This window comes from Gopherus evgoodei, chromosome 2 (assembly GCF_007399415.2).
Source record: "Gopherus evgoodei ecotype Sinaloan lineage chromosome 2, rGopEvg1_v1.p, whole genome shotgun sequence".
NCBI classification, from domain to species: domain Eukaryota; kingdom Metazoa; phylum Chordata; order Testudines; family Testudinidae; genus Gopherus; species Gopherus evgoodei.
This window is the reverse complement of record NC_044323.1, coordinates 188,237,786-188,248,729: the sequence shown is the minus strand read 5'-3', so window position 1 is coordinate 188,248,729 and position 10,944 is coordinate 188,237,786. Positions and strand designations below refer to the sequence as shown.

The 10,944-nt window shown below is 43.5% G+C and overlaps 1 protein-coding gene across 4 annotated transcripts in view; it reads left to right on the top strand.

Annotated features, from left to right (window-relative positions):
• KIAA0319 (KIAA0319 ortholog) overlaps positions 1 to 10,944 on the top strand; it is an 86,029-nt gene that overhangs the window by 51,845 nt on the left and 23,240 nt on the right. For 2 of the 4 annotated variants that reach the window (XM_030552544.1, XM_030552543.1), the window contains exons 11-13: positions 2,286 to 2,409; positions 4,005 to 4,137; positions 5,406 to 5,554. In XM_030552544.1, the coding sequence (XP_030408404.1) occupies positions 2,286 to 2,409; positions 4,005 to 4,137; positions 5,406 to 5,554 (406 nt within the window). Of the gene's footprint in view, positions 1 to 2,285; positions 2,410 to 4,004; positions 4,156 to 5,405; positions 5,555 to 10,944 lie in introns of all 4 variants that reach the window. The other 2 variants (XM_030552542.1, XM_030552541.1) reach the window with 1 other exon arrangement.

Here is a 10,944-nt window from a genome sequence, read left to right as displayed (position 1 = left end):
TGCTAGAACAGGGCCTCATCCTGCCTGATTGAGCTGACCTCGTTATCTCTAGCTTGCTTGCTAGCATATATATACCTGCCCCTGGAAATTTCCACTACATGCATCTGATGAAATGAGTATTCACCCACGAAAGCTCATGCTCCAAAACGTCTGTTAGTCTATAAGGTGCCACAGGATTCAGTCTGCTTAATGTCACTCCAGGACTTAGAATTTTCCCCTATCTGCCTTAGTCTGCTCCAGCCATTGTCTTGCTCCAGCCCCATTGTGGTTTCTGACACACATTACCAATGCTCCCCTTGCTGGCTGCTTCTCCCACAGAGAGAGAGGGGGCTTCACCAACAATACCCAGCCCCCTATCTTTGCATTCAGTCCCCAGTGAAACCCCCCACCTACAAAGATCAGCTTCTGACCAGCCTGGCATGTGGCCTATCGTTTGTATGGTGGCTCCTATTGTTTCAGCTCTCGATCACTCCAAAAATAAGCTTAGCTGCTCATTACATTTGTCATGAATAGAATGCAGCTTTTAGATCCATCAGCTTCAGTCCCTCAACATTCATCATAATAGTAGCTTCTGCTCTCAGTAAAATTGTACAGTCGTATTAAAGTTAAGCCAATTTACTCTATTAATTTTTATGGCTGTTTCCCTTTTAAGAACTCACTTTAATTATAATTATCCAGGGCTTTTTGCACTCTGCAAGGCCACAGATCTTAATTCTGCAGTGAGTTGACTGACTTAATTTCCAGATCAGCTGAACCACAGAATCCACTTTTGAAGGATACGTGGGCTTGTCCATGTTGAAAATAAGGATGTTTCAGGGCTTGCCTACACTGTTTTTGTATCACTATAATTATATTAGTTTAGAAACTGATTATAATTAAATTGGTACAAACCCTTCATATGGACAGAGTTATTCCCATTCATATAAGCAGCTTTCTACTGCTATAACTGTTCATAATAGAAGGTTGCACTGATTTTAGCTATATTGATTTCTAAATTGATTCAGTGGTACAGAAACTGTGCAGACAAGCTCTCAGTCTGAGAAACTGGATGTCTGTACAACCTGTAACTATAGCTCTGGGAGTTACTACAGCTCAAAGCAACTCTCCTGTGTGAATGGGACACTGGCTTAATAAATCTAATGGGCTCGTCAATTATCTAATGCTGAAATCTGAGGGCATGTTATAATTTCTGCTCAAGAACTGGGAATAGTCTTCGTGGCTGCAAAGCTGAGGATGTGTGGACTGTTGCATTTGCCAATAGCTGATTTTTAGTACAGAAATGAGCTCTGGTTAATTAATAATAAAAATTACACTTTATATAGTTTTAAATGACATCTTTATTCAAAGACATAGATGGTGCTGCGTCATAATTTGCTATGGTAGGCATTGTTATGAAGCCACAAACGATCACTTATTGATATGGTGGTTGGGAGGTGAGCTATAATGGGCCCTTTACCCATTTATATTTAAATATCAGATTACCATTAATTATGAGGTAGGCCTTATGAGAGAGCACCTGATGGGCAATTTACCTCTAGGACCAAATCCTGATCCTACTAAAGTCAGTGACATAACTTATTATGATATTAGTGATATTAACTTCAGGGGGCCCAGGATTTGGTCTTTTTGTATTCTAAATATTTTCTTTCACTTCTAGTGAAAATATCAATAATGTACAGTACACAATATAATGTTATTAGATGTATTTTATTGATATTAAATAGATACCCAAACCTATATTATCTTCCCAATATGAATACAATCAGATCTGTTTTTGCATTTTAATGACATTTTAGTTAAACTGTGTGTTCATATTAACTGAGAGAAGCTGTTCTTTTTACAAGTACTACATTTAAACAGCTTTGCCATGTTTAAATAAAAAGACATATCCGCCAGGAAATGAAACAAGTTGTAATAATAATGATGATAATTTAACTTGTTAATTATGAATGTAAATGTCACATGTGCTCCACAAGAAATTATTGTTGTTCATTGCCATTGTTTTCAAAACAATCAGCAATTATAACAAAATAAGAAATTTATATTTGACTACAAATGAAATACTACTGTCTGTTTGTATAAGAGAGTCTGAATAGTGTATCTGAAATTTGCTTTTAAATCTATTTTTCCCTTGAGACACATTTGAGCAGACAAAACATTTATTATTGTTATGAATTAAAACTGTTAGTTGGCTACTATACTAAGTTGTATTGTTTAGACTATTTTGTACCTTTTTATTTTTCTTTCTTCATCTCCTGTAATCCTCTATTTTACCTAATGACTAGGGAGTGCGGACTCCATACCTCCAGTTATCTGCAATGCAGGAAGGAGATTATACATTTCAGCTGACTGTTACAGACTCAGCAAGACAGCGATCCACAGCTGATGTCACTGTGATTGTACAGCCTGGTAGGTAGACTGGAAACAGCCTTAGCTTTGTAGCTGATACATCAGCATCATAATTACAGCTGTTCTTGAAGGCCCTTCTTACCTGAATTGCTTCTGCATTGAATCTCTCAGCTGGCAGACAGAGTATCCAATGGTTGCTGCATCAAAGACTCTCTTGCTTTTTCTTTTAAACGTGAACAGCAAAGTAAAAAATAAAAATAGACTACAGCACGTCTGTCTGTGCTGAAAGCTCCCACTAAGCAGACTGCATAAGGCATTCAGCACAACTGACTTTTGGAAAGTTGAAATGCAGTTCTATGTTGAATTTCCTGCACAGCCAGGCCGCTTAGCAAGGTTGTTAGGCACATAAATCAGTGCTTCACTCAATTTTCGTTTTGCTCTGCAGTTCACCTTCAGGATTTATTTTGTGGTTTGAATTCTCAATAGGCTTGCTCGATAAGTGTTGCTGGAAAACTGCACTATGAATGTTCAAAGATTTCCCCTTTCCAATTATCTTCTGGATTTGAAGCTGACTGGTGGACACCCCAAATGGTCCAGGTCTCATCAGATGTTCATGAAGGTTTTATCTGGGTAATGCGCTTGCCAGACTCTAGGCCTCAGCGAAGTGGAAGGGTCCCAGAGTTTGGGCTGTAGCCCAAGCCCAAATGTTGACACCAGAATTAAACATCCTCATAGACTGAGCCACATGAGCCCAAGTCAGCTGGCACTGGCCAGCCACAGGTTTTTAATTGCCATGTAGACATACCCTGAGAGTAGAGATCTATGCAGATAACCACGGTGCAGTAAAGCTCTGCTACAGCTGTTTACTGCAGTGATCAGAAACACAAATCCCAAATGCAGCCCATGTCTGTGCCTTTAAAATTGAAAATTTTGCTCTAAGGATGACCCAATATCCTGGGAAATGGGATCGTGACTGTGACCTAAATGTAAGAGCAAAGATTGAAAGAAGAATCATGTGAAACCCATTTCCATATTAAATGCTCAACTGGCATAAATTGGCATAACTCCATTGAAGTCAAAAGCATTTTGCTGATTAAGATCTGGCTCAAGGTTCCTTCTTTTATAATCAATGGCCATATTCATGTTAGTGAAGTCAGTGGACTTCCACAGGGCTGGATGAATCTGACCCCACATGACCACTAGGAGCATATTTAAGTGGAACACAGATAAAGTAGGAAAAAATACCCCGACGCTGATGGGGCAAAGCATTTTTAAATGTTGTGTATGAGAAGATGCAAAGCTCTTTAAGTGTGATTGTGCCAGGAAAAATGACTGTAGAAATGACACTTGGGAGGCAGAGGAGAACTCCACATGCCCTGCCCCATTCTGAGCACTCACTTAAATGCCAGACAGAATCTGTCCCACTATAGGGTTTCTGCAGAACTACTTACTAACACCCTGGAGGATCTTGCAGACTCTTTTATAAACCAGACCCTGGGGATCCTTGCCTTTATATTCTTTGAGCAAGTGTGTGCAGCTTATCATATAAAATCTAAATCTCTGTATTCATTGAAAATGGTCCCAGTGATTGATAACCCCAATAAGTGACTGATTAGGAAATATGTTGTTTGGTTTTTTTAAAATTATTTTTACAGAAAATAACAGTCCTCCAGTCGCGGTGGCTGGTCCGGATAAGGAATTAACGTTTCCAGTAGAAAGCACTACACTGGACGGAAGCAAAAGTCATGATGACCAAGGCATTGTTTTCTATCACTGGGAAAATATCAGGTATCTAGTAAAAATGAGGTTAGTCCAATTGCTTGGCTGAAAGATTATCCAACCCTATTATAAAGGAGATGCAAGATGGAGAATAGCTTTGGGGTCATGCTGCTTTGCTTGGTGGAGGATGGGATGTGAGACTATGTAAAGGGTTTAAACAGAGCAAACTAATGCCCCACAATGTTGACTGGAAAACCCTTCAGCCTGTTTCTTTCACTGTAAACCAGCCCTGATCCTACAAACACTTACAAATTTGAGTAACTTTACTCACACAAAAAGTACCACTGTTTGTACACAGCCAGGAAGATGGTGGGAGGAAAGGAAGGATCGTGTTCGAAACCTGTTCTGATACTGGGTCCCTCTGCCTCCCCACCTCAACCAAAATATGAAAGCAAAAAGGTGTTGGATTTCCTGGATGCCATGTAATGCTGTTGCATCTGCGTGCCATTCTGCTAAGTGGGATTAGCAGCATGTCTGGTAGTGGCATATAGGAATGTTAGATCCAACTTGAAAGCCTGTGAGATTTCTGCCTGCATCCTGTAATGAGTCATGGCAGATTAGTACAAACGAAAGTTTGTAAAAAGAGTGGCAGGAACTTGCCCATCTCCCTTAAAAAGTGAACAAGAGACTTGCACATAGTAATGTACACAGTTACCACTGGATGTTCCTAGACTTCTCAGTGAATACAGGGGACTGAATGATAGATAGCTTAAATCCCCAATATGTTTGAGTCAAGGCTTTCATCAACAGACTGCACTGAACTGTTTCTATGTTTAAGTATTTTAACTTTAACATCTATGGACAGTGATTTACAATATTTTACAAAATTTTGTAATTGTATTTGTATCTAGCAAGTGACCAGATACTTAATAAAAAGTAACCGATACGAACTCAGTCAGCTATCACACTTGTGAGGCAGCAGGCACCTGATTTGCTGGCACTCCTTATATTTAATGACTTTGTGGCACTCCTGTGATTACAGCAAATGTGTCCATAAGTGGTCTTGAAATATTAAAGCAGGAGAGTGGGAATAAGTATTCCTGGATTCTTTTCCTGCTCGTGACTTGATGTGTGACCATGGGCATGCCTTAGTGTATCTGTAAAACAGGAATAAAAATTCAAATTCTGTGAGCCATTCATGCCTGGTGTAATTCCAGTACAGTCAGTGCTTAATCACTGTGGTTATAAGTGCTTCATAAATACAAATAGAATGAATGACGGAGTGACACCAAGGGGAGAATATGTCCTAATTATTTTCTTGTGGTATTTTGTTTCAGTGGGCCAACCACTGTGCAAATAGGAAACACTGACAAAGCAGTGGCAACTGTAAGCGGTCTACAGGTTGGTACCTATCACTTCCGACTGACCGTGAAAGATTACCAGGGATTAAGCAGCACAGCTACACTCTCTGTTACTGTGAAGGAAGGTAAGCCAAATCACCTCTTCATGTGCAAAGCACTGTGATTATGTTGATTATTTAGAAAATGGGAGGAAATTAGTACAGAACTAGATTACACGTTCGGTTTCAAAGGAACTCGAAGACACTTACTGAACTAAAACCAATATCTTATCAAGAGATATTGTTTCTTATGTGACTGTAATATAATTACTTTTAGGACTTTCTTTACATTCATTACATACACAAATATGCATGTATTAATTGTTTAATAAATGTCCACGGGAATGTGTTAACCTCAGGATGTATCCTTTGTGAATAGAGTAATATTGAATTCTCACAAAGAGTTAGCAGCCGCTGCCTGTGTAGTTAAAGTAATACTCAAGAAACACAGGCTCAAGTACCAGCTAAAATCTCATAGTAAGTACATGTTTGTTCATCTATAGGACAGAGACAGAGAAACAGTGTTTTGCCCCACACTCATCCCTGCAGAAAGCCTTGCTGTAGTTATAATGTGGTTTGTCTGCTGTCCAGCACTATGTCACTGGAGTGGCCCAAATACAAGTCTGGAGAGAAATGCAATCTACACTTCACCCTGCAGTTTACATTAGTCTTTAATAGAAAGATGCAGAGGGTGGGAGTGGCTAATTCCAGCATCTATTGTTCCCTCTTGGTCTGAATATCTAGGGGCTGATGATCTCCATGGGCTTGCATCCCTGTATTAAAGATGCACTCTGTTCTGTTGCATGCAAATCAGCTGAGGCCCTTAGTGCAAAATTTGCTTGTGTGAATTCTACCAAGTTATTTGTTTGTAGCCTTACCTGCCATTGCACTCTGTAAGTATGGCACTTTCTAAGGCTACGTCTACACTACAGGATAATTTCGAATTAACATAAACTGGTTTTATAAAACATATTATAAAGTCGATTGCACGCGGCCACACTAGGCACATTAATTTGGCGGTGTGCCTCCATGGTCCGAGGCTAGCATCGATTTCTGGAGCATTGCACTGTGGGTAGCTATTCCGTAGCTATCCCATAGTTCCCGCAGTCTCCTCTGCCCCTTGGAATTCTGGGTTGAGATCCCAGTGCCTGATGAGGCAAAAATCATTGTCGTGGGTGGTTCTGGGTACAGCCTCACCCCTCCCTTCCTGAAAGCAGCAGACAACCATTTCGCGCCTTTTTTCCTGGGTGAACTGAAAGCAAACGCCATAGCACAGCAAGCATGGACCCTGCTCAGATCAATAGCACAATCGTGGACGTTGTAAACACCTCGCGCATTCTCGTGCAGTCTATGGTGAACCATGAACTGCAAAGGCAGGCGAGGAGGAGGCAGCTACGGCAGCGCGGTGACGAGAGTGATGAGGACATGGACACTGAATTCTCCCTAACCGTGGGCCTCTGCGCTCTGGAGCTCCTGCTGGTAATGGGGGAGGTTCTACCCATTGAACGCCGATTTTGGGCCCGGGAAACAGGCACAGACTGGTGGGACCGCATAGTTTTGCAGGTGGGGGACGATTCACAGTGGCTGCGAAACTTTCACATGCGTAAGAGCACTTTCTTTGAACTTTGTGACTTGCTTTCCCCTGCCCTGAAACGCCATAATACCAAGACGAGAGCAGCCCTCACAGTGGAGAAGCGAGTGGCAATAGTCCTCTGGAAGCTTGCAACGCCAGACAGTTACCGGTCAGTCGGGAATCAATTTGGAGTGGGAAAATCTACTGTGAGGGCTGCTGTGTTGCAAGTAGCCAAAGCAATCATTAAGCTGCTGCTACGAAAGGTGACTCTGGGAAACGTGCAGGTCATAGTGGATGGCTTTGCTGCAATGGGATTCCCTAACTGTGGGGGGGCGATAGATGGAACCCATATCTCTATCTTGGCACCAGTGCACCAGGGCACCCAGTACATAAACCGCAAGGGGTACTTTTCAGTGGTGCTGCAAGCACTGGTGGATCACAAGGGACGTTTCACCAACATCCATGTGTGATGGCCAGGAAGGGTTCATGATGCTCGCGTCTTCAGAAGCACTGTTCTGTTTAAACGGCTGTAGCAAGGGACTTACTTCCCGGACCAGAAAATAACAGTTGGGGATGTTGAAATGCCTGTCATTATCCTGGGTGACCCAGCCTACCCCTTGATGCCATGGCTCATGAAGCCATACACAGGCAGCCTGGCCAGTGGTCAGGAGCTGTTCAGCTACAGGCTGAGCAAGTGCAGAATGGTGGTAGAATGTGCATTTGGCCATTTAAAGGCGCACTGGCGCACATTACTGACTCGCTCAGACCTCAGCCAAACCAATGTCCCCTTTGTTATTGCTGCTTGCTGTGTGCTCCACAATCTTTGTGAAAGTAAGGGGGAGACCTTTATGGCGGGGTGGGAGGCTGAGGCAAATCACCTGGCTGCTGATTACGCGCAGCCAGACACCAGGGCGATTAGAAGAGCTCACCAGGAAGCAGTGCGCATCAGGGAAGCCTTGAAAATGAGTTTCCTTACGGGCCAGGGTACGGTGTGACTGCTGTGTTTGTTTCCCCTCATGAACCTCCCCCCCTTTATTGACTCCTCCTGTAAGCAACCCACCCTCCCCCTTCGATTACAGCTTGCTTAAGGAAATACAGTCACTATCATTTAAAAAGCATGTATTCTTTATTAAAAGTCATTCCCTGTAAGCAATCCACCCTCCCCCTTCATTTAAAAAGCATGTAATTATAAAAAGAGGAAGAGAATTAACAAGGTATCCCGGGAGTGGTTTGGGAGGAGGATAGGAGGGAAGGAAAAGACCATTAAGCACATTTCAATTTAATGACAGCCTTTTGGTTGGACTGTCCGTGGGGGTGGAGTGGGCTGGTGCACAAAGCCTTCCCCCATGCGTTCTTACACGTCTGGGTGAGGAAGACATGGAACATGGTGAGTACTGAGGGTGGTTAAACATGGGCTGCAGCAGCACTCTGTGACCCCGCTGCTCCTCCTGAAGATCCACCAGACGTCGGAGGATATCAGTTTGATCACGCAGAAGCTCCAGCGTTGCATCCCGCCACCGCTGATTTTCCTGCCTACACCTCTGATCTTCCTGCCGCCACCTCTCCTCTCGAGCGTCCCTTCTATCCTCACGTTCGTCCCTCCTATCCTCACGCTGGTCCCTCCTGTCCTCACGTTCACTGGCATCTTTCCTGTACTTTGCTACCACGTCCTTCCACTCCCTCAGATGAGCTCTTTCATTGCGGGTTACTTCCATGATTTCAGAGAACATTTCATCTCGCTTCCTCTTCTTCCTCCGCCTTATCTGAGCTAGCCTTCGGGATGGAGTAAGGAGGCTTGAAAAATGTGCAGCTGCATGAGGGAGGGAAAATAGGGAGAGAAGGATTTAAAAAGATACATTTTACAGAACAATGGTTATAGTCTTTCACAGTGAACAACACTATTCACCTCACATAGCACATGTGATTTCACTACAAGGTCGCATTTGGAAACTTTTAATATTGAGTGCCTGCAGCTCTGGTGTTACAGATCTCACAGACGCAGGTCCGGGCATCACAATTCAGCTTCCATGCAGTCATGGTAAGCCACAGCTTCTCCAGCTTCATATACACAGTGCCCTGCTTCTTTCCTGTTAACAAGGAGCAGCAGACGCCAACCCCTCCCCTCCCCAATCCAATTCTCTAGAATTGCTTTACCCCTCCCCCCACCGCATGGTTGGTATCATGGAAGATCACTGCTAATCACCCCCCTTTCTCCCCCTCCCCACCGCGTGGCTGGTAGCTGGGAAGATTCCTGCTGGCCAAACGCTAAAAAGCTCAGTGCTATCCTTCCTCCCCTCCCCCCGCTTGGCTACGCGCAAGAAGGGCTTTCTTTTAAGCAACAGCCCAGTAGAAAAATGGCCATCTCTTTGTCCCTTTACTTAAATTTCTTTATTTCAGCCAGGTTACCATGAATGATATCACTCTGCTGAGGATAACAGAATGAGATAAAGAACGGATGTTTCTTGAATGCCAGCAATCACCGGGACCATACGCAGCTATGTTTTGTCATGCAATGATACCCGATTGCTTGCTACATGCATGACGTGGTAAAGTGTCCTACCATGGTGGATGGAACAAGGCTGCCTTGCCCAGAAACCTTCAGCAAAGGCTTTTGGAGTACCTCCAGGAGCGCTTCATGGAGATGTCCCTGGAGGATTTCTGCTCCATCCCCAGACATGTTAACAAACTTTTCCAGAAACTTTACTGGCTGCGAATGCATCCCAAGCCCTTGTGGCAAATCAATCATTAAAAAACGCTTGAGGTAGTGGTGGCGCAGCCCCCTAAAATTGCATGCAGCTCAGCGTAGAAGCGGCATGTTTTTGGCCTTGACCCTGATCTTCCGTTTGCTGCTTTGGTTTTCTGGTAGGCTTGTCTGAGCTCCTTCACTTTCACTCTGCACTGCACTGAGTCCCTGGTGTGGCCTCTCTCCATCATGGTCTTGGAAATTTTTTCAAATGTTTTTTCATTTCGTCTTTTGGAACGGAGTTCTGTTAGCATTGAATCCTCTCCCCATATAGTGATCAGATCCAGTATCTCCCATGCGGTCCATGCTGGAGCTCTTTTTCTGTTCTCAGGAGACTGCATTGTTACCTGTGCCGATGAGCTCTGCGTGGTCACCTGTGCTGATGAGAGCTCCACGCTGGCCAAACAGGAAATGCAATTCAAAAGTTCGCGGGGCTTTTCCTGTATACCTGGCCAGTGCATTAGAGTTCAGATTCCTGTCCAGAGCGGTCACAGTGGTGCACTGTGGGATACCGCCCGGAGGCCAATAACTTCGATTTGCTGCCACACTAACCCTAAATCGATATGTTAATATTGATTTTAGTGTTACTCCTCTCGTTGGGGAGGAGTACAGAAATCGATTTAAAGAGCCCTTTAAATCGAAATAAAGTGCATTGTAGTGTGGACGGGTACAGCGTTAAATCGATTTAACGCTGTTAAAATCGGTTTAACTGCGTAGTGTGGACCAGGCCTAAGCAACAGAGCTGGCTTTAGTAACAAATATGTGTTTTTAATGCTTTTTGCTCTGGCTAGCACTGCAGCACCAGCATAGCTGGGGGAAGATCTGGTCTCTCTTCTTCATGTGCATCATCAACAGAATTGTTAAGTATCAGAGAGGTAGCTGTGTTAGTCTGAATCTGTAAAAAGTGACAGAAAGTCCTGTCAAGTATCAGAGGAGTAGCCGTGTTAGTCTGGATCTGTAAAAGCAGCAAAGAATCCTGTGGCGCCTTATAGACTAACAGATGTTTTGGAGCATGAGCTTTCCTTGGTGAATACCCACTTCATCAGATGCATGAAGTGGAAATTTCCAGGGGCAGGTATATATATGCAAGCAAGAAGCAAGCTAGAGATAATGAGGTTAGCTCAATCAGGGAGGATGAGGCCCTGTTCTAGCAGTTGAGGT